General features: G+C 43.0%; 1 protein-coding gene across 3 annotated transcripts in view; it reads right to left on the bottom strand.

Annotated features, from left to right (window-relative positions):
• Nucleotides 1-24,591, bottom strand: part of GHR (growth hormone receptor) — a 1,187,134-nt gene that overhangs the window by 846,764 nt on the left and 315,779 nt on the right. For 2 of the 3 annotated variants that reach the window (XM_069627210.1, XM_069627211.1), the window contains exon 2: nt 7,452-7,510. The exons of the other annotated variant lie outside the window; for it this stretch is intronic. In XM_069627210.1, coding sequence (XP_069483311.1) covers nt 7,452-7,500 — 49 coding nt within the window. In that variant the 5' untranslated portion in view covers nt 7,501-7,510. The remainder of the gene's footprint in view (nt 1-7,451; nt 7,511-24,591) is intronic. 3 annotated transcript variants of the gene reach the window in all.

Genomic DNA, 24,591 nt, shown 5'->3' with positions numbered 1-24,591 from the left:
ACGAGTCCATGCGTCTTTTTTAGAGACTTGATTTGTTTTTTTTAAAGACGTGTTTTGACCTGTCCGTGGGTGAACCTCTGACTGGTTTCAGCGTACTTGTGCCAGGGTGTTTTCGCCCAAGTTTAAAATAGCGGTGTGATTCTGCTCGCCATTGAGGTCACCACTGTGCCCTGGTTAGTCCTGATTCGAACTTTTAAGCCTCCATATGTTTAGGAAACTCAACAGCAAATACTGGTCGCCCTCTATTCATTAAAGATTTCCAAATGTATTTTCCAAGAAAAGATTTGTTCCCAAAAACGCGTTTAGGGGCGTGGGAGCAAAGCGTTGCATCTTTAAATGTGTGAAAGGATTACCACGTGGCTTCAGGCAAACATGGGTTACATTGAAACAATGACTCCATGTACCCAGGGGTCAGGTTTAGATTCCAGGAATGTTCCAGACTGGACTGAGGATTGCTCTCGCACTGGCCGTTCACAGACCTGGAACACTGCCACCATTGGACGCATTCCGGCTTTGCAACACCCCCGGAGAAAGAGAAACATAAACACGGGAACTGGAGGCCATGCAAAGCTCTTCCTTTCACAAGATGCCAGTTAGCAGAGGCCAGTCTTCATACCCTTGCCCACTATGCCACCCCAAGCCAATCCTGATAGTCTGCTTTCATTGTGCTTTTCAGATGAGTCTATCCACTATCTATTCATCACGGACACGGCCAAAGTGGTGAGTGTGCGCAACCTCCCCACCCCACACGGCCCACCAAGGAAACAACGGTCTGGCATTCAGTGGCACTGCAGCAGGCTACCCCGGCATCGGCAGGGGCGACCCGGGTTGCAAAATGTAACCACTGCGCCATGATATCGCAGGCAGAAAATTGGCAGGAACTCCCACATAACTGCCAGCCCAGAGGCCTATTAAACAATACCCTGATTGTGCTGGCAGCACTCTGAGCAATGTCAGCTGCACCATGACACAACTGACAGGAACCCAGCACAAGAAGCTGAATATTTGAGCAGCCATTTGTCTGCCATTTGGCAGCAATCATGACTGATCATATCTTATTTGTTGGCACAGATGGGTTGCTGGCTTTTAAAGACACTGCAGTGGGAATGTTGTTTCTTGGCACAGAATGCACACCTTGTTTCATTTGGGAAGAGATGTATGTAGCTGGACACTACGGTTAAAATGGGCACTTTTTCGTTGGTGGCACAAACCCTTTTCACTATGAATCGAATGTTTGTAAACAAAGGTTTCATGGGGTTTTTCCACCAACTAACTACATTCTTGAACAAAGTGGTGTCAAACAAGTGTATTGCAAAGCACAAGGTTTTTAGAGGCGGTTCTGGCGGAAAGAAGGAGAGATGGACAGAGTGATGAGCAAGCAAAGTATTGAAGATTCCTCAACAGAAATCTGGTGCTTTAGGAATAGATTTAGTTGCAATTTACATGATACTCGTTCCACTTTTTAGTGCAGTGCCTCCATGTTTGATGCGTGAGAGCCACACCAAATTCGGTCATCATGCCAGCAACCAGATATTCACCAACAGAGGAAATCACACAGCACCCCACACCCTACACATACAACTGTTAATATAATGCTACAGTACTAGTCATCTCTGCCAAAAATGTGGATGCAATTGTAAGTGCATAATAGAATGTAATGCACTTCTCCTGCAATGCCATGCACTATTTGCCATTTCCATGCTATTTGAAATGCATAGTAGAATGTAATGCACTTCTCCTGCAATGCAATATACTGTTTCCCATTTCCATGCCATTTGAAATGCATAGTCGAATGTAATGCACTTCTCCTGCAATGCAATGCGCTGTTTCCCATTTCCATGCCATTTGAAATGCATAGTCGAATGTAATGCACTTCTCCTGCAATGCAATGCGCTGTTTCCCATTTCCATCCCATTTGAAATGCATAGTCGAATGTAAAGCACTTCTCCTGCAATGCAATGCGCTGTTTCCCATTGCCATGCCATTTGAAATGCATAGTCGAATGTAAAGCACTTCTCCTGCAATGCAATGCGCTGTTTCCCATTTCCATGACATTTGAAATGCATAGTCGAATGTAAAGCACTTCTCCTGCAATGCAATGCGCTGTTTCCCATTTCCATGACATTTGAAATGCATAATAGAATGTAATGCACTTCTCCTGCAATGCAATGCGTGGTTTCCCATTTCCATGCTATTCGAAATGCATAATAGAATGTAATGCACTTCTCCTGCAATGCAATGCGCTGTTTCCCATTTCCATGCTATTCGAAATGCATAGTAGAATGTAATGCACTTCTCCTGCAATGCAATATACTGTTTCCCATTGCCATGCCATTTGAAATGCATAGTCGAATGTAATGCACTTCTCCTGCAATGCAATGCACTGTTTCCCATTTCCATGCCATTTGAAATGCATAGTCGAATGTAATGCACTTCTCCTGCAATGCAATGCGCTGTTTCCCATTTCCATGCCATTTGAAATACATATTCGAATGTAAAGCACTTCTCCTGCAATGCAATACGCTGTTTCCCATTTCCATGACATTTGAAATGCATAATAGAATGTAATGCACTTCTCCTGCAATGCAATGCGCTGTTTCCCATTTCCATGCTATTCGAAATGCATAATAGAATGTAATGCACTTCTCCTGCAATGCAATGCGCTGTTTCCCATTTCCATGCTATTCGAAATGCATAGTAGAATGTAATGCACTTCTCCTGCAATGCAATATACTGTTTCCCATTTCCATGCCATTTGAAATACATAGTCGAATGTAATGCACTTCTCCTGCAATGCAATGCACTGTTTCCCATTTCCATGCCATTTGAAATGCATAGTCGAATGGAAAGCACTTCTCTTGCAATGCAATGTGCTGTTTCCCATTTCCATGCTATTCGAAATGCATAGTAGAATCTAATGACTTCTCCTGTAATGCAATGCACTGTTTCCCATTTCCATGCTATTCGAAATGCATAGTAGAATGTAATGACTTCTCCTGTAATGCAATGCACTGTTTGTTTTGCTTTTTCAGGCTATGGTCTGTCAAACTGCCAGACAACCTGAAGCACTTCAAGAGATGACAGTTGCAGTTTGGCCCTATACACATATCACACCACAATCTGTGACCCGCAGAAAGGCTCGAGTAGAATGTCAGAAAATGCGGGTTTGATGGTTAATTGTGGTAGAGGGCAGCACAGGGGCAATGCGCTGGTCTTGGAAGCAAGACCACACAGAGCAGCAGAGGTTCGAATCCCGGATGCGCACTTAGATACTGAACTCAGGTATTAAGCGCGTTATAAAATAAAATAAATAGAGCTTTGTCCAGGGTGCGGTGGTGCCTGATGTGTAGCTTCTGTTATTGAAGGGGGGTCATTAGGCGAGAAAGGCTTCTTAAATGTGCGCAGATGCTGAAAGTGCCCTCAGTTTTGATGAAACATGTAGGGTAGCTCAATGTGTTAGTGGGTCTGCTAAAAAGATGCTATGTGTGCAGGGGTGCTGCTATGGCATGCATCCGGTGCTCAATGTGCTGATTAAATAGCCCACAGACACTCAATCTACCAGTGCTTCGCTGTGACGTGTGGCATTATGCCAACGGAATGCACACTCTGTGGCCTCTGCCCATCATACGCGTGGCATGCTCACTGTGGCAGGAGACTGATCATATTCCCTTGGTTGGTGATTGTCCCAGAGCAGTGACTTCCTGTATAAGGGCTGGTGTGCAATACCCGAGGTGTGCTTATATGCCGCAGGTCTGTACATCTGTTAAAAGGCTGACCATCGTCTATGCCAGCGAGATGCTCATATGCTAGGCCTGCTGTCAATGCTCATTATACCACGGGGACAACTCCTAGGGCAGTAGGATGCTGTACATGTGCACGTTATGCTGCTCATGTGGCAGATGTGTTGGTCAGCAGATTACAACATCACACAAAGATCAGTGCTGCAAATTATAGCACACGTGCAGATTAGGGAGTCCTGTTCATTATGACCTAAAGTAAACAGCATGCACACAAGGCATGCGTAAAATCTGGTAGTGGATTTGGTATATTCCACTGGATCACTGAGAAACGAAGGGTCAGTGTGCAGAGGCAGGACATGGCCAGAAAGCAGGGTACTCTGCAGGGCCAAAGTGAAGACAATGAGGTTGAACGTCAAAGGAATGTTCTTCAGACTGGACTGCCAGTCAAGGCATCTTCCCTTTAAAAACACAGGTGGGAAAAATAGCGGAAACACAAATTAATTTGCTGCACAATAAACTTTCAAACTATTACTTTTCCAGCAGGAGAGAACCTAAATTGCATGAAACAAAAAGAATATGTTACAAGACTGACTCCTAAATGAGGCACTTTCCACATCAAGAGGAAAGATGTTAAATTATCTTAACTAACACTGCTATGGCCTTGAAGTCCTGAGGCAGTCTGGACCAACATTGTATTAAACAAACAGGCAGTGCTTTGCATAATGCGGGTGATGTTAAGTCATGTGATGTCCACAAAAGACACCACAACAAAAACAAGTTACCAAAGATTTTTCTGTGGTAAGAATGGCATTGGAGTCTAAAGATCTCAAACTTAAGGGGCAGTAAGAATGTCAAAGTCTTTCTGAGGCTTGAAAAAGTCCTTCAGAAGAATAATGGTTATTGGGTTCTCTGGGTCCCAGCCTTCTAGCTGTTCCGAGTGTCAGAAAGGTCCTGTTGTCGTCTTTGGCAGATGAGCCATTTTTGTAGCTTGGTTTGGTATAGGAGGATCTGGGCTGACATCCTGACACAGCACAAAACTTCCCCTAGTTAGGAGATCCCCATTTGGGCTTGGAAGGTTATTCCATTGGCTCTGGACTACTTCCCTGCCCGATGGTTCTGTTCTTAGCACTCACAAGCCTGATTTGCTTCTCCTTTATGTTGCCATGCCATGTGCTCATTCCTAAGGGGACTTCCATATTCTTCTGCGATCCTTCTTGTTCTTCCTGTTGGTCCGCCTTATGGCTCTGCCTCCTGCCCATTCTCTCCCCCTCATTGGCTCTTCTCACTGCCTCCTCTCAACATCCCCATCCCCACTATTACCCTTCTCTTTAGCTCTTCTCTCACCTCCTTTTGAGCTCTCCCTTCCACTTCCTTCTCAACTTCTCTCCCTTTTACTCCTCCTCTGCACATCTCAAATTCTCCTCAACCCTTCTCCAAACTCCTGTCTCCAGCCCTTCTAATCATCTATCTCCAACCACATCCAAGCACTCACTGTCTTTTAGCATCCACACCTGCCGTCTGGCCTCCCCAGCTGATATAGGCCTCTGTGACCTCCTGCGGGCCATGTTTGTCATGATTGTGTGCATGCTTTCTCCCTTTCTCTCATTGTGTTTGGTAGGTGATTACAGGAAAGGAATTAGTCTGTTTAATTGAATTTGTGGGATTGCAGGTTTACGCGGGGGCGGCCTGAGTCTATAAGAAGCTTTTCCACCATTTTGGTTTCCATACACAAGATGCATAAGAACCATTGTTTCACAAGTTCATCACTGCTCCTAGTGACTTTTGCCACACAGGGGCTTTGGCCCACTTGGCATCGCCACCATCCATCTGTTTGGCCAGGCAGGGAACTTTGCCGAAGTGAAGAGTAATCAATGAGCATGACACGTTCAGTATATCGAGGAATGCTGCTTTTATGAATGATTTATGTGTGGTCAGGTCCTCTCACATCGACCCGCCCCAGTGCCGCTGATTGCAGCTGTGGTTTCAGCAAAACAGACACATTTATTTTAGTTAATTCAAAAGATTAACACATCTATTTTTTATCTCTGAAGGGCTTCCAATATGAGCCAAAGGGAGCATACAGACGGTTTTGCATTTGGTGGCGGGAGAAAGAAGACTATTTGTTTTTCTCAGCCGAAAACCTGATGTCTTATTTTAGTCTTGTTCAAGCAGGTTCAGGAGCACAGCATAATATGTTCTCTTACTGATCAGATTAAGAACATCTTGCTTAATTAAATCTAACAACATCAATTGGTTACTTAGTGCCCTTTTACGGTTTTGCCAGTTTGTAAAAAATGCCTGAAAAATATTCAGTTAATTCCGGAACCAGCATTTTTTCCAGACAGTCAAAACACAAGTTTGCCGGTGGGGGCTACGGATCTCCCGGCAGGCCTGACCTGCCAGTAGATCAAAGAAATTCAGGCAATCCCATCCCGGACTCCATGGGAATGGGAATTTACCGGCTCTCCACTGCCTGTAATATCCCGTTAATACCGGGATATCGGGAGGCAGAGAGGGTAAGGGAAGTTTGCTGGAATCCGACCGCTAATACCGGCAGACCCTTATTGAGGGCCTTAATGTTTTGAGTTTTCCAAGCATTACATTACCAGTGTTGAAAGCTAGAAGTATTGAATTTAGATCGTATTCCAATCTAGATATCCCCTTTTCCAATGGTGGAACAGATGCCCTTTCTTCTGTTTGCTTGTTGACAGGAAATGCACTTATTTTTTATTCTACAGGCACATCCCTTTAGGTTTTACGCAAGGTAGCAGAAGTGGATTTACTAAGTCCAAAATTATCCAAATTAGTTTGTAAAAGAGACTAGTACAAACATTGTCAATTGCCTTAGAGGAGAACTTTGCAGTGCTTCCCCTAGACAACATGACAAGCACCACATTTATTAAGAGGGAATGGTAGGGAAGGAGTGTAGTGATTTTAATATATCTAGTTGACATTTGATTGAATCCAGAGTGTGCTGCCTCCGAGGACCTCTGCCCCCTTCTGCCTTACTCCCCCAATAAAAGGCTCTTTATTCAACTTTAAAAGTTGAGATCAATCGTACAGTTGTCTTCAGCAGTTAAATGCACTGTTTTCAATATTTACTTTACTGTAAAAATCACATTAATCATAACTGAGATTGCAGCAAAATTGCATGCTGAATCAGGAAGACAAGCAGGAAAACAATTTAAATGCCGACATCCAGAAGAGATGATCGCAAGTGATCACTTCCTGAAAAGCGGACACATCTCTAGAACAGGCTCTAGGGAATGCACCCGGGGTATTGGGCTATTACAGATTTCGAGAATGGACCGTCTATGGAGACTCAGCACAGATAATTTCCTCTCAGTCCCCATTTAAATGTGCCAGAAGGAGGGCAGTATTTTTGAAACAATATGTTTTGCTGTTTCAAAATATAGACCATCCTGGAACATGCTAATCTGATATGCATTCCAGAGTTCCAAATCTAGAGAATATCTGTACGGGTCACACCTAAGGGCCCTTGCGGCAGACACCAGAATCAAGTAAGGTTTTTGAAACCATGCACATGATTACTCTGAGTCGTCTTTGATATCATAATCCTGATTCATATATTTCCATTTTAGTTTAATTCAGAATTTACATTTTTCAGCAAGAAAACCCTTCAATTATTCCTTTTTTTTCCTTCAGTTTATTGATTTATTGCATTTAAACTATCAAAATGTTTAAACTTACCAGAATCTTCATTTAGGTGACTCCCCCTGTATTCCCAACATGTGATCATGTGATTCAGCCTAAGATAAATGGATAAATACATAGTTATTAGGACAGGGATGTCATTTAATTAATGACATTAAGAGTAGTGTACACATACGAAAAGTGTGGTTATGTTATTGACTTTCTTAATCTTATCGGTGATATCATGTATGATAACCTCAGCAATATCATTTCATATATTTGATTACGGCTTGGACGTGACCTTAACTCAAGTTTTAGAAATGAAATTGTTTCAACAACATGTGTACTTGCCAAGTAAGCCCCTTACCCAAGGTTTTTTTCACTAAACAGATATGTGTGTATCTGTACCAACACCAGACCCAATATTCCCACTCCAGCTACAACACTGAAAAAAGATGAATTCTACAAAATCTAACAGATGCAAAATATGTTTAGTGAAAGTAATTGGAAAACCTTGATTTACTATCACATTAAGTTAACCAGGTGTACATATTGTTGCGCCATAGGTGTATTAAAGTATTTATTTTTGGTGCTGCTTAACGGCCATTCTGCTTCAGAGAGCTGATGGTATCCTACAAGAAGCCACGGACAGTGGGACACGGCTGATCAGATAACTCATATTACGACTCACAGTGAGAACATCAAAACGGCAAAAAAGCTATAACTTAACATTTGTGACCCTTCCACATCCTTTTTCTTATGATTTCAACTGGATCAGGGTCTTGAATGGAGTTTTCTTTGTGTGAACTTTCTCTTGGTGTTTGTGACATGATTTGTACAGCAGCTATTCTACACTTTCAAGAATAAAAATGTAAAATCACTGCTGTTATTATATACGTTAGCTACAGGCATTGATCACAAGTATTCCTGTGCTTTTATCCAAAGATCAGCTCATTGTTAATTCCCCTCTAAAGTCAGATGACAATATCAGGCAAACCAACCAAGGGCACAGATAGGCAGTTATGTAGCAATGTGCTGAGGTAGACCCCCTCAGTCATCATATGGGGATCGCACCTGCCCTCTCACTGTCTGAGCCTACATCCATCCTTGTGATTAAACCTCTCTTGGGGTTAATCGGGTCAACACTGGTCTCAGTCAAAAGTAATCCTGTAGTTTACTTCCCATGGTTCCTGTGTTATGCAGTTCCCCGTATTTGGTGTCATTAAAAGGCAGGAGCCGTTCACAATAGGAACCTTCAATATTCTTATTCCATATTCAAATCCCCTATTTTCTCTCACCTCTCCCCTTCTGGTCTCTCACCCTGTGCTTCCTTGACCCATCTCTGTTCTCCTCAAAGCGTCCCCATTCTTCTGCGGACACAACATCTCCCCCTCACTTATGCTGTTGTCTAGTCAGGTTTCCTAGATTTCCCCCATTAGTCGGTGTGGCTTCTTGATGTGTCAGCAAGGTCTTCTACCTCCCCCTGACATGCATGTCTCTTCTGGGTTGGTTCTTGCCCCAGGACCTGTTTATCCTCCTTCACGTTCATCTGGTTAATCTACGACAACCTCTTCTTCAAATTCTTCCCTTTCACCTTCCTCCATTGGTTTTCTCAGGTGTTTGAAGAACTGTGTGTTCCGGGTGCCTTCCCGCTGACCTGATGGCCCTGCGTTCATTATCCCTATCTATCCAGTTATTATGAAAGGGGTGGCTCCATATTTGCAGTGTGTTTTTTCTTTGCTTTTGCGTGACGATTACTTCTTCCCCTTTTGTGAACTCTCTATCTTTCACTCCCCTCTTTTCAACAGTCTAATCTTTTGTCTTTTGTTTCCTTTTAATATCTCTTTTCCATATTTCATCGATTGTGGTGTAGAGGAGCAGGTGACATGTCATCACTATCCCCTGCTCCCTCACCGCCATCCTATTGGAACAGCAGGAGAAAAGACCTATGTGGGACACCAGGTATCATCCCAATACTGCATCTAGTGTATGAGAGACGATATGCACTCAGACAACCGTATCGATGTATCGAATGTGCCCACACACTGAATGGGTGGAAAGATGTCTGCACATACCATCGGACATAGAAGAGCTATAAGTGAAATTGGACAAGGTCAGAGTGACATCAGGAAAGATACGAAGACGCTCTGAAATGATATGCAAATAGTTAAAGGATAAAAATTTAACTGGAGAAACAAGAGAAACATGTAATCAAATACAAAGAAATCATATGCAGAAAAGAAATAAGTAAGCAGAGATTAAGTGAATGTGTATATGCTGAAATGCAAGGTAGTTGAGACATATAGAAGCTTGCTGCAGAAGGAAACATAACGTGGCTAAGGTGGCCATGATGGAAAGATGGACGTCGGACTTGTGTTGAAATCAATCCAACTACCTCAGAAACAGACCAGGGCTGCGGAGTCAGGAGTCGCTGGAAAAACAGTTTTGAGTAAAGAAGAAAGAGGAGTCTATTGGCGTGGAATCAAGGATGCTACATCAAGGTATAATTGCAAAGCACAAAGGGAGTCAAGAGGATAAGCCAAGGAAAGAAGAAAACATCTGCAAGGGCCAAGTTTTGGACAGTTAAAGATGCGAGAAGCATAAGCAAGGTAGAGTGAGCGAGTCTCCAGTGGCCAAGAGGAGTAATGGCACCCATCTTAATTAAATCAAATGGCAGTAAATAAAAGTTTGAAATGGACAAAATCATGTTCTCATAACTTGTGATTCAGACGTCGAAAACAAGGGCTATTCATTAAGCTTCAGACAAAGATAATGGTGTACCTACACTCCCTTAAAAGTCCCAGAACAGAGAACAGGCTGAAATGTCAATGTAAAGAAGAAGCCTAGGCTTGAGGCCTGACCGACGAGAGATGATGGACTAATTGGCCAAGTGGGTAGTAGTCTCATGTTGCTCTTGGCACCCGAGTTTCATTTTGCTTACATGTTGCGAACTAGCCATAATTCCAAGGTTGGGAGAGACTGCCAACAAATCATCGGGCCTATGTAGCAACATGCTATACAGTGTTGCACAGGCCAACCCTCTGCTGTTATTCTGCTATAATCTGAATTATACATATTTAGAGGTGGTTCAAGGCATGCCTACCATATAAGGGGAATCCAATAGTATTACTAATACTTATATGACATATAGGTACATATGCTCCCTTAACCAATCCTTCCCTTCAATAGGTTTTACAGTTTGCCACGTAGGATCACATCATAACTGACGTATATCGAGGTATACATCCTTAGTGTAATCAAAGTTGAAGGGTGAGTGTGTAGACTGCCATTTGTTATTAGCTATATTGCCCTACTTTAGTCTAATCTGTTAATAAAGTAGTATTCTATAAATTGTTGCACCTTATGTTCCACCATCTCGTCCATAGTGTGGGAACCATACATGGTTATGCAAGACCCTCTTGGTGCTTACTATTCCTTAGTGTACATAGTGAGTTGTCTGTACTAGTGCTTTCCCCAACCCTCTAGGAACCAGTCATCTGTTTCCTCTCACTAGGATACCGTTGTGTATCTTCGCTAGCCATTGCTTCTCTTGTTTGCTTGCTTCTGGATGTTGTAGTAGGATATTTTTGTAGTTCCTCCATTTTGTTTCCTTCGTTAATCTTACAGTAGGCCGGATGGAATGGTCATCCTCTGATTCTTTTTTAAATGACTCCCTGGTCATCGCTAGCATGAGTGCATTTGCAGCTAAGTATCTAATGTGTGCTTATGTCATTTTGCCTAGGGAACTGTCTTTGGACGCCTTGTTGTGCCGTGACATGTAGTCAACTGGATTCTGGTCACAACTCGGTTTGCATAATATCTTATAGTCATACTCCAGAAGTCAGATACTCGTTCAGTCCGAGGAGGCGTTTTGGTCTTTAGGTTCTGGAAGAGGGACAGAAACGCCTGATGGTCTGTTATGAGTGTACGTCGTCCAATGAAGTGTTGCATGCCCAAGCAACTGCTAGGCTTTCCTTTTCTCTTTGGGAATACGCTGCTTCAGTGACTGGCAGTGCTCAGCTTGCATATGTGACTACATGTTTCACTGTTGCTTTTATGGATTCACTCTGTGCAAGTATGGCCCCAAAACCTAGTGGTCTGGTGTCCACTGTAATTTCTGTGTGCCATTCCGGGTCAAAGTATGCCAGGTGCTTAGCCTCTGTTGGATACTTTCAAAGGCGCTTTGGCATGGTTAGCTCCAGCTGAATTTACAATCTTTCTTCAGAAGCTGTCTGATGGGCTCTGTCATGGTGACATAATTGGGCAAATATTGTGCGCAGTAGCCCGCCATCCCTTAAAACAGACTTTGCTCACTGAAGTGAGTTTGGAGGAGGTTGAGAGTTCAGTGCTTGCATTTTCTCCAGGGTCAGGCTTCATTCCTTTGTCTGAGAAAATGTGTACAAAAAATCTCAGATCACGCTTTTTGATTTCACATTTGTCCTAATTGAGTGTCAGGCCTGTCTCTTGCAATGTAGCACATACTTTTGTGAGCGTCTGCTCATGTTCTTCTTATGACATCCCGAACACCAGAATATTGTCGTTTGTTGTTAAGTGCAGTGTTGATTGGTAGTAGGATGCATTTGATTGTCTCCTGGAATATTTCTGCTGCTCACGAGATGCCAAAATTCAAACATTTGTATCTCAATAGACCATAATGCGTGAAGAACGTTTTGATTGGTCAGGATGCAGGATAGAGGCCTAACTGATGGTAGCCCGGGTTAAAGATGGGTTTAGATAATCATATCGCCTTGTTTAATTTGATTATCATATCTTCAATGTTAGGTCCTGGGTGTCTCTCTCTCTCAGGATGGTCACATTAGGGGTGTCCATGTCTATGCATAACCGGACCCGGCTATTGCCCTTTGGAACAAGTACAAGGGGTGACACCAATGAGGGTGGGCCTTCAGCCCTTTCGATGATGTCACCCAGGAGTAATAGCTGCAGTTCTTCAAAGACATTTTGTTGCAGGTGAAACCTATTTGTCACAGGTGCTGAGGGACTGTCGTGACTTCCTCATTGATGTGCAATTTGACCATTGTGTCCTTCAATGTTCTAAGTCTACTCAACAGATTCGGGAATGTCTTGACTATTTGGGCCTCTGACACCGGATCGCTGCCCATCAAGCAAAGCAATTCTTTTTGCATGGGTCGGCATAGTACTACTTCTGATTGTTCATAGTGGATGTCAATTAGGTCCAGTGCTGTTTGGTAGCTAAACAGGCATCAGTCTGCATGGGGGCTTCTCAGGATATGTATTGTGGCTGCCACAATCCTTTGCTTTGTGCCAGAGTGGTCATGTGACCTGTCTTACTGAGGGTAATGGTGACGTGGCACCAACAGGAATATATTTGCCTTGAGCCTCTCGATTTTGCCACGTTGTCATTATGCACATGTCGTCCATGATATTGACTGTGGCTCCTTTGTCCATGCGGAAGTGTTGGATGTGAGGTCACATCTTCAGTATTATTTTTGGAGTGTTGTCATTCTCTGTTTCTTCACTGAGTAGACACACATATCCCTTAGAGTAGTATCCATCCGTCACTGCTTGGGTCTTGTCGTCCGTGATTTGGACATCCTCAGGTACCCTGATAACACTACAGAGAGGGCCACCAGCATTTATGCAATGATGTGGGGCTGTTTGTATGGTAGGTCGAGGGACTGGATGTTGATGGGCTTCCAGGAATGGGATTTTTTCTCTGCACACTGACTTTTAGTGGTTGTCTCTGACACAGTGGAACATTGTTGGCCAAGGGCTGGATATGGGCTCTCGTGTGGCAAATGTGAGGCAGCACCTATAGCAAGTCGTGGACGTTTGCAGTCTGGATTTTGTGGGGCTGGATGAAGATTGTTGTGCCGGCGGGCGTAGCCCCAAATGGACGGTGGCTATGGTGTCTCCTTTCCTCAGCGCTTCAGTCGACTTCGCTTGAGCATCTACTCTTTCGTCTATTCTCACCAGCTCTAGCATTCCAATTGAAGCAGCTTTTTAAGTAAGTGTTTTAGGGAACGTGGATGAAGTACATCCCTCTATAATTCACAGGCATATGGCTTCTTCATCAGAAAAAGATTAAAATTCACAGTATGTCATCTTTTCCTGCCGTCTGATGACAAACTCATTTGTTGTTTCTTGAGGGAGTTTCTGTCACTGATTGAATGCATATCTTTCATATTCTCTAGTTGGTTGAATGCCGGGTTTCCCGTTGAGACCTGTGACTGTTGCTTCGTATGATGTCCTGTCCTGTTCTGGTAGTGTTTTAATAATTGTTTCATATTCTTTCCCACCAGGTTCCTGAAAGCATTAGGTAATTCTGGTTATTTATCATCCCTTATGGCTTTTGCACAATCTGAGAAGCCCTCTTCCATTCCTCACTTTAAGGACCTCGGTCATGTTAGGGTTAGAGTTGGAATGGCAATAGCTTGTGCAGGGGTGATCCACTGGAGGCAGGTGTTTGTAAAGCATGTAGTATGGGCTCTTGGTCACCCTGCATTTGGGTGGCAGCTTGGTTTACACTCTGGCTCTTAGCAGTGCTGGTCGGGTGTCTTGTGGGGTGTGGGTGTCTCTTGCATATTTAATGTAGATTTTTGTGTTCACCCATCTCTGTTGGACCTGGTGCTAGGTTGTTAGATGTTGGCAGGGTGCTGTGACACTGGGCAGCCAATTGACCGGAGGTGGTGGAGGGCCGGCTGATACTAGCCTGCTGGATTTGACTGGTGTTGGAGGCTGGATGATACTTGCTTGCTGGACAGGCACGTGTGGGCCTGTGCTGGAGGACGTTGGAAAACCCTGTTGGTCTGTGGCCTGAAGAATGTAGGAGGCCCTGGTCTCATGTATGTTATACGTGGGTTTGGCCTACTGGAAACACTTGCCTCCTTAGAGGTACACCCCTTACTGTGCATAGTGCAACATTTCTCATTGTTGGCTCACTCCTTTTGGTGTTGTGGGTGAAGTGCAGCACTTCTCTGTATCCTCTGCAGGCAGGGAGGTGTTGTTGTTGTGTCTTGGGATGTGGGTTGCACCTTGGGTGTTCCACACTCTGGTGCACAAGCATGGGTGGAGTGTCTCAAATGCACTCCTTGGAGTGGAGCCACAAGTGGCAAGCCTTGGATGTCAGAGAGACTGAGTGTCTTGGATTGTCGTGGGGCGGATGGCCTCAGGGAAGCACAGAGAGCACTAAACGGAGCCTTGCATCTGCTTAGGAGGTGCGAGACAGCATGTCTTCCACGGCAGCGGGCTGACAGCTTCACAGCCGCTTGAAGGACGGGTCATCCGGAGGAGCCTCTGGAGTAATCTGAGTGCATGGATCCTCGTTGCCAGTTCTTTCATACAGTTGCCCTTTTGGTTAATATAAGACAGAATCTGTCCGGAGTAGGAACCTTCATTATTCTTATTCCATATTCTAATCCCCTTTTCTCTCTCAGCCCTCCCCTTCTGGCCTCATTTTCCTTAAAGCGGCCTCGTTCTTTTTGGGACATTACTGTTCCATTAATATGTATTCTACAAGGTCACATGATTAAAGCCTTAAAAGTCAATTCCGCTCCTCTTGCAAATTCAGTGACTGAGGTTCGGAACAATACATCTATGGAGCAACAAACCAGTTGAGGCTTGGCACGCATACAGAGTTCATGTCCATGCAGGCACATCTTCATTCACCAGATGAGAGTCAAAGTAACCAATGACAGAAGCAATGGGTAGCTATGTTGAAAACACTGCCCCTCGACAGGGAGAGTGTTTTTTTCCACTGCAATATTAATCTACCAGGGATTTATTAATGTGTCCAGTCTTCCAAAATCATCACTGACCACTGAGTGCATTTATTGTGAAAAATCCCAGAGACTCGATCTACTTCACCGTCAATGTCTCCCACATGCCAATTGTCTCCAATTGCTCTAGCCTGGCAGACAGCTGAGAGAGTTTGGTTCTCGCTGCTGTGCTCAATCTGCAGGTACTAAGACTAAAGCAGTACAGATTCAGCCTTTCATGGTTCCAAGGTTGATAGATTGAGTGTCCTTCAATTGGGTAATACGAAATCCTGTGAACAGTGCTGCTAAACAAAACATGTCCAGTAACAAGTGCAATACTATTCTTTTTGCAGTGAAAGGTCACTCTAAGAACAATGTTTATATTTCGACTCTAGGACAGGGTGAGTCCTTTCAGGTTCTGCTCTTCCAACCTAGGGAGTCTTTCAAACAGATTGTCAGTTACTGGTCCTCAGCAAGAGTCACCCCCAATGTGCCCTGTGTGTGAGTAGTAGGAATCAAAGCTTGTCTCTGCCTTGGAACAATCCTTCACCTCAAGGGATGTGGGCTTTGTAAAGACCATCATTCCCAAAAGAGGTCAAAATTAATTCTTTCTTATGCCCTGGATGGTCTAAAAGTGAATCCAAGAAACGGTGGAAAAATCCCTCTTTTATAGGCAAAATGCCTCACAGGATTGGAGGAAGGTAAGCCTGCTTTAAGGAGTCCAATCCCTGTCCCTGTGACAAGTCTTCTTTGCCTGACTGCATCATACCCAAAGTGCTTTCTGCTAAACGACGTGTAGGAGAAAGGTGGCAAGAAGAGGTACTGAGAAAAACAAGGTGGTGGAATCCTCCAACTGTGTTGAGCTCCCTCCTGCTACACTAGTTCTGCCCCCTCAGACGCAAAGCATCAAGGGCCTTTTGGGCTGCAACACTCTTGTGTGAGGCTTTTATTTAGGGTATGCACTTTGATTCCTGGACACCTCCTGCTGAGGGGCTATCCTGCTGTGGGCCCCCCCACAGGATATTGCCCTGCTGTGTGCAGCAGAGACAGCCAGTCTGGGGAGAACACACAAAGCCTGCTGACGGCTGGCCTGTGCCCCCATAGTTGACATATTTGTATTTGTATTTATTTTATTTATATAGCGCAAAGCCAGGCCCAAGGGCAACCGGGCGCATATCATAGTGAGGCACTTACATTATATTTACAAGTAGAGGAGCAGTACATTAAATATCATCCTAACAGTCCCGACAAATTGCAACAAGTAAACAATAGACGTTACAAATCAGGCATCGATCATCAGTGCAAGTAGGGTCCCAGATGGCCCAATCAATAAGGAGGAGCAGTTGTTAGTAGGAGGTAACTAACCAAAGCTTGGTTTTGTGTTTGAATTGGTTGAAAGAAGGTAGGGTTCTAATCAGGAGTGGTACGGTGTTCCATAGCTTGGCTGCCAGGACAGGGAAGCTGGCGCCTCCAGCAGATTGAAGCTTAAATCTGGGGATCGCTAGACCTTGGTTTTGTGCAGATCTGAGTGCTCGTGCTGGTGGATAATGAGTAAAGCGCGAGGCTAGGTATGCATGATACAGATACATGATACAGATATAATGCTACATTAATAATTATGGGATTTACCAGCCACCATTACCCAACTCGGGTATGGCTTATGTTTAAAGATTACACTGCCACCCGGGTGATAATTTCTCATAATTATGTAGCTTTTGAACAAAGGTGCATTTAAATGCAACCTCGGAGCTGAAGTGACTTTGCTGTCACAGCAACTGTCAAAAGGGCATGCGTGACCTCTGAACCTGTTCTGTGCCGCTGAAGAGCAGGTGCTGCATATCAGGATACTTGTGCAGCAGGGCACAGTTTTACACTATGCCTTTGCCCAAGAGCTTTATGAAAGGGACGTCTGGTTGGCAAACTACAGTTTCTGAGATGGAAATATCCACATCATTTTATTAATAAATAATACTTAAAAAAACACCCTTGTCAGATAGCAATTCCTCACAACCATTCGAATTAGGTATATGGAAAGAAAAACAAACACAAGAGTAGTTTTGTAGCTATCAATAAAAGGTGCGCAGTCCACTGAGGTCCTGTAGGATTGGCATTCTCATTGCCTCTCGTGTCCTTTGGAACCTGAGCCTGGAATACACCCCATTGCTAAAAGCAACCAACCTTTAATTTAACATTGTGCATGTCCGGCCCTGCATATATTACCCTGCCACACCCTAAGCAGTCCTCATGGACTACTTGTGCAGAGTGGGAGAGGGGGATGTCATTAGAAGCACAGAAATATGATCTGGTGATTTTCAGGTGTTCTGCCACAACCACTCATCTCCCTTGTGTATGGCCTACTTCCACTATCCAAAAAGACAACAAGTATATGGTGTCCTGCCTCCTTTCATTTCCCTGACTGCCCTAATACTAAGAAAAACTCATACACTGGGGCAGGCAGGGGCAACAGGGCAAGCAAACTCCTCTGTTTCTCTCATAAGAGTCCTGGGGAGGCAGAGGTCATTATTAATAAGTGCCCAAAAGGCAATCTATTGGAAGCACTCTAATCGCGAAAATTGTTAGAAAAAGTAAAGTCACATCAAGCACCCATAATACGTCAAAGTGAAAAGAAATTAATGTCTTCATATTTCATTCATATATTCCTACAATTAACATTTAGTCCAAAGAAATAACACATCCATTATAATTCACTCAATATTTTTCAAGTCGAAACCAATTAAAAAATAAGTCAAATAATAAAGTAAAACAAGGTATTTGATATATTACATCCAAGGTAGGCCAATGTAACACATCATATGCTCAAACTCTTTCAAGTGCTATGTGTTGTGTTACACGTTAGAGCCTAAGAGATGCTTAAATGTATACTGTGTATACTTGAACAGTTCTTGCTGAATGCGTTTGGGGTATGCTTGACCTTTATTCAGGATGGGATTTCATCTGTTTTGCTATAAGTAATATTTGTTTGTATATAATATGACATCGTCTAATAACGTCTTCAAGTAAATTTACATGAAGCAAGTAAAATATTGATTTGAGGGTTTTCTGACCACAAAAGAGAGGTGTTCTCAATTCTTCTAAGGTCAATTTTTCTCTGGAAAAAAAAGAATAATAATCACTGCCTGCAACCCAATTTAACATTATTGAAAATGTATGAAGCATTCAACCTACTTTACCTTGGAACTGATGCACACCAGTACACTAACTATTGACGTTGAGTACACTATTCTTTGTTCAACTAAAGCGAAATCTAAAATTGAAGTATTTAATGGGGCAATATGCCTCAGGGCGGCAGGCCAACAGAGTCAGTCTGCTGCCGAGGAGCACATTGCACCATTAGCACCCATGTAGTTTGCTACACGGGTGCTAATGGTGTGTATTTATTTTTGAATGAAACATACAATGGTGCGTGGCTCTCCGCTGAGCCGTGGTTTCAAAAAGTCTGTTTTCAATGTTGATGACCGTGACATCATCAGCATTGAAAATGGAGTTAGGGAAACTACAACGCAGCGCTGGACCGTGCACCAAGGTAAGTTTCTTCTAAACAAAATAAAAATACACACTACAGGGATGCTACAAGGTGAAGGGGGCGGGGAAGAGAATGGGGCACTGGCCAACAGCACCAAGGCTGCTCGGAACGCAGGCTTGCATCACACAGTACAGCTCATGTTCATAGCATCTTGACTGGCCTACAACCTCTTCAAGGGTGCTAATGAGAATTCTCTTTTCTATGTTTTAATTTTCATTAAATTAGTAGATATATGACACTGTTACTAACATGGAATCGAGTGGAGGATTAACCTAATGTTTCTGGTAATAATAAGTGTATGATGTATATAACTTTATTTGTTATTTGTGAGTAACGCTACTGCTATATTCACTAGATTATAACGGTATTAGGTAGGTATTATCTACATACTATTAACGTAATTCTCCTCTCAGCTCAACGTGTACAACATGGTGAAAAGATTAGCTGAACAAATGTCCACAATGCTATACTGCCTATTATGAAACCCGGCAAGGGAGTGTTGGCTCATAAATGATGTCATCACGATTGATGAGCTTTTTAATTGAATGAATTTGTTCATGTGTGCTGTCTGCCATCTTGAGAGGACTAGCATATAAAGTAGATATTCCCTGAATTTATATTGAAAGAACATCACACTAAGGAATGTTGTTATATCATATGTTTTTATTCCCCATTCAAGATGATAATTTCTTATCGCAGTTACCTAATTTGCAAATGATATTGGAAAAACACTCAGGTGCTGTGAACAATATCTATCCTGGACAAAGAATCAATGGCCGGCTTTTAAGGTGGAATTTTGAATATTAATTTTCATATTTATCACAGTAATATTAACTCACCACAAATGAAAAGGTAGTGAAATAGTATACCTAGTTAAATCATTTGAGAAATACTGTTTAGTTTTCAAGTAGAATGATTTTCGCCTTCTTAAATCAATTACTGCATATATCATTAGTATAACACTTGAAAAATATTAAGTGACTTGTGGTGGTAATATTAACAAAATTGAAGTAGAAAGATAATCAAATACTACATTGAATGAAATCATTTAAAAGACTCGAGTACAAAGATAATTATCACAGAATATTAATAATATTAACTCATGCATAGGTAATGCCTGTTCAGTGCCACAGCACCGCGTCAGTGAAAAAGGACTTTTGTGTTGCACTAGTGCATGTCACAGGGCGGGAATACAATGGAATGGACCACTTTAAAACACCTCTTGTTGAGAGTAGCTTTGACTGAAAGCAGTACACAACACTGGTCCAGAAGACGTTATGGTTTAGAAGATTCCAATACGTTTCAATATGTCTATCATTCCACAAAGTAGTCCCATCACGCAAATTGTGAATTGATGAAGGTGACCCAGTGCGTCACACACATTTGCATGAGCTGCTTCCTGCCACATTCCTTGTAAAGAATTGTTCAGTTGAGGTTGGCATTGTTAATTTATCGAAGAAGATCCAGATTTAGTCATTCAAAAAGGTTATTGAAGCAGAACTGCAGACTGCGATAGACAGCCATAGACGTCTCTTGGCGGCTGCCTGAAAAAGGTTGAGACCCGTTAATGAGTATCAAATCACTGGAATCACTTTGCTAATATACAATGCATCTGACTCTGACAGGGCTGAATGACAGCCCAGCAAGAGGCCATATATATTCTTTGCTGATGAAGATAAGGAATGGTCTGCTAGTAAACTTTGCAAATCAAAAACCTGACGCTGATCCTGAAGCTTACGAGACTGCCCAAGCAATCCCGAGTGCAAAATGAGAAATTGGTCTCTGTTAACGAGATCAGGTACATAGGCCCAAATAATCTCCAGCTGCTCATATAGAGGCTTTGAATTAACTATTGTACTGATATCAATCTAGATGCCCTGCACCCAAATCCAGCCCCCGTGGATGGTGATCCATCTTCCTTACCACCATACGTGATCAGTTACGTAGGTGGAAGGCGTGTTATAACATCAAAAGCTATCCTTTACCTGCAACAGGGCAGTACTGCTCATATGCCCCCTTTAATACTAACTGAGCATGTACATGCCGAGGCATCAGGGAACACACATTGAACTCCGAGCACTGCAGATCCGGTATGAAAAAGGGCTTTATTTAAATCTGAATATCCGGTTGCACACTCTTATGTATTTTTATTGTTACCGTACTGCTCTACCTCTACCTTCCATTCAGTAAATCAATGGCACCCAGCAATGCCTGGCGCCCAGAGAAGCATATGTTACAGCCTCATTGGGTAACCCTCCGATCCTTGCGTTGATGTCTGTATGGACAAGGTGAAGAAGGTATTTGAGTGGGAGGTGAGAGAAGAATGAGACATATGTGAGTTGGGCAGGACCGTAAATTCAACACATGTCAAGGGTAATGGAAGGGGTAGCAGAAGTGGCATCACATTAGCTATTGATTCCGATTATGTCATAGGAAGGGGTGTCATTTAGCTTGTCACCAATATGTCAAATGCAATCTAATAGACCCGGATACCCGGATACAGTTATCTCATGCCATCATAGGTTCTCCCACCCGGCATAGTAATTATAAGCATGGCATTATATTATATCATATGCAGCCTCCAATTCCAACATACAGCAATCCTATGCCGAGTTTGCCAGGTAGTGTCATTATATGTAAAATCCAGCCTCACTTCTCAGATCTTGCCATAATATGCCAAATACAGCATCACATGCCCATGTGATGGAGATACAGGCCAAAAAGTACAGATATGCTCATCATATGCAAAGGTCCAGCCTCAAATGCTCAGATTTGCCATCAAATGACACATGAAAGGCTGATACAAGTGGTTTCCTACATGCTGGCTCACAACTTTTTTTTAACGTAAACTCACGAAACATTTAGGTAAAATATCAGTAAACCACTACAGAGAGGATCGCATGTCTCTCAAGATATCCTCAAACAGAGAGTCAGACCATTTCACACTCGTTTTTAGTTTAGTCAAAAATAGACAGTTGTTCCTCTGTAATCAACAGCTTCCCATTAAACATGTGTCCTAGGATCAGTTCAAGGGGTAGCAAAGGAGAGGACAGGTTAACCATGTGGTACCCCTGGCAGCTCCCATATGATGTCCATGGAGCTGAAGTAAGAGGCAAGGTGATCCGAAGACAGTAGGGGCATTTTTTTAATGTACTGTACTAACCTCTTGTTTTTCTTTACAAGGAGTGTCAATAGAGTTGTGACTGACGGACATAGTGACCAGTGTCAATCACCCAGTCACATTTTGGGATATGGTGTTCTGTGGTATGTGAATACTGGAGTTATGGGGAGTCATTTTAGAAACATTAGCAAATACAGCAGGGGTCTAAAAGTAATTTGCTAAGTGAGGTGGTAGTCTGACCCGCAAAGGCTGCCCCTCAAACCATCCATACTATAGGAATAGAGGTAAAGCATCAATCTACAGCAGTCTGAATAAAGACAATAAAATACATAAATAATACCAGGGTGTGACTTATCCCCATAAAGTGAAGAGGAACTTTTATTGGGGAAGGACACTCAGCACTGAGGAAAAGAACAATGTGAAAAGGAGGCATTGTTGTGGGACTGGGAACTATGTGGGACAGTTATGCTGTGGGACAAATGACAGTGAGTCTCATGAATCTTAAAAAACCCAAAATAAGGATTATTGAACAGATAAACACTATTCCCTATACAGGATCAATTTAATCTGTACTGAATGAATTGTATTCATATGTGTACTTACTGTATAGCTCCCCCATGACGAGATTCTGAGCACTGTGAAACAAAAGCAAGCAGCAATAGGCACATTTATGTCTGCTCTATCACCTTGAAGCATCTCTTGTGCTAGATGGGATTATCAATAAAGATCTCAGACCAAATAACCAGACAGACTCAAAGGATATGACAAAGTACTACTTTATGCTCAGTTTGACAAAGAAGGGCAAACTGGCAGACATCGAACTGATGCATGCACACTCACACACAAACTTGATTACACAGGGGTTTTATACCCCAATATGCATCTTACTATGTGGCAAACTGTAAAACCTATTAACGGGAGGGATTGGTTAGGGGAAAATATCTACTTACAGAACACATATGGGTTAGTACTTCATTGGCTGCCTCTTATTTGTAAGTCACACCTCGAACTACCTCTAAATACATATAATACAGATTATATCGGACAAAATGGCTGCGGATTGGTCTGTGCAACATTGTATAGTAGGTTTAACTATAGACCCACTGAGTGGTTGCCATTCCCACCCAACCTTGGACTTTCGGTTTGGCTAGCAGTATCTAAGTAAAACGAAACCCAGGTGTTCAAGTCACTTCTGATTTCTCCCTACTTTCCCAATTAGTCCATCATCTCTCATCAGTCTGACCATAAGCCAAAGTTTGCTGTCTGTAGTTGACCAAGTAGCTCCCTCTCTGTTCTGGGACATTCAAGGGAGGATAAGCACATCACTATCTTCATCCACAGCTTAATCAATAGCCCTTTGATTTAACTTCAGAATCACGTGTGAGGAGACCACTAATGTGGCCATTTCGACCTCCTATTTACTGCTATTTGATTCAATTTTACTTAGTGTCGTTGTTCCTCATGACCTCTAGAGACTTGCTCACCCCAGCTCGTAGGAGCCTTATCCATTGTTAATTGTCCAATACTTGGCTCTTCCAAATTATTTATTCTTCTTTAATCTAAGAGAAATATGTCTTGCGTTCATGATTTATGGTTTGGTTTGTTTTTTTATTTGTATAGCGCACATGGCCCTCAGGCATCGGGGCGCTTCGCTTAAGAATAAAGTACAGTAAGTGCAGTACAACAATTGTGTAACAGGCAAACATTAGGCCTGGGTATTGCAAGGGGATACATACATAGAAATGTTTGTATATTATGCAAAGATCTACGACAGGTACATAGGTATTCATAAGATATGTGGAAATCAATATACAAGGGAAAGCTCACCTCTTATGGTGGGGATCTACATCTGGTACATATTAAGTCATAATAGGTGCAGTGAAGAATACTTAGGAGAGCTCGCCTCTTATTGCAGAGAACTACATCCGGTTACATTAAGGCAAATGTATGGTTCCTGCCCCATGTTGCAGGGAGGCAGCCGCATGCTGATTGAAAAAGTCTGGCACAGAAAATACATGGTGCCAACCCTCACTTTTGCAGGGCGGCAGCAGCACATTGATGTGAAAGGTCCAGCAAGGCAAATACATGGTGCCAACCCCATGTTGCAGTGTGGCGCCAGCACATAAATGTGACAAGTCCAGCAAGGCAAATACATGGTGCCAACCTCATGTTGCAGGGCGCCAGCAGCACATAAATGTGAAAAGTCCAGCAAGGCAAATACATGGTGCCAACCCCATGTTGCAGGGCACCAGCAGCACATAAATGTGAAAAGTCCAGCAAGACAAACACATGGTGCCAACCCCATGTTGCAGGGCGGCAGCAGCACATAAATGTGAAAAGTCCAGTAAGGCAAATACATGGTGCCAATCCCATGTTGCAGGGCGGCATTAGCACATAAATGTGAAAAGTCAAGCAAGGCAAATACATGGAGCCAACCCCATGTTGCATGGTGGCAGCAGCAATAAATTCGAGGAGTACAGGAAGGCAAACATCATGTAAGGTAAAGAGAAGGTATACATGTGCAAACTAGACTTTGAAGCAGGGAAGATTGGAGGGTAAAATCGACAAGTTAATAGTAGAGGGGTACATCATTTGTTATGGGGAATAGTAGCTAAGGAACAGCAAAGAGATTGCAAAGTGGTGTTAGAGAGCACTAATCTTTAAGGAGGCAGAGGAGTAGACATGGCTAGGTAAGGCATTCATGTTAACACAGGATGAGAGTGGAGAAACAACATATAAAGGTCTTAACGTCCCTGACTATTGGGGTCGCGGCAGAGGTAGTGCTGAAGCGGCTGC

Source organism: Ambystoma mexicanum, chromosome 6p (assembly GCF_040938575.1).
Source record: "Ambystoma mexicanum isolate Mex_15411 chromosome 6p, UKY_AmexF1_1, whole genome shotgun sequence".
In the NCBI taxonomy this organism is placed as follows: domain Eukaryota; kingdom Metazoa; phylum Chordata; class Amphibia; order Caudata; family Ambystomatidae; genus Ambystoma; species Ambystoma mexicanum.
The sequence above is the reverse complement of the archived record's forward strand: the minus strand, read 5'-3'. Positions and strand labels throughout refer to the sequence as shown.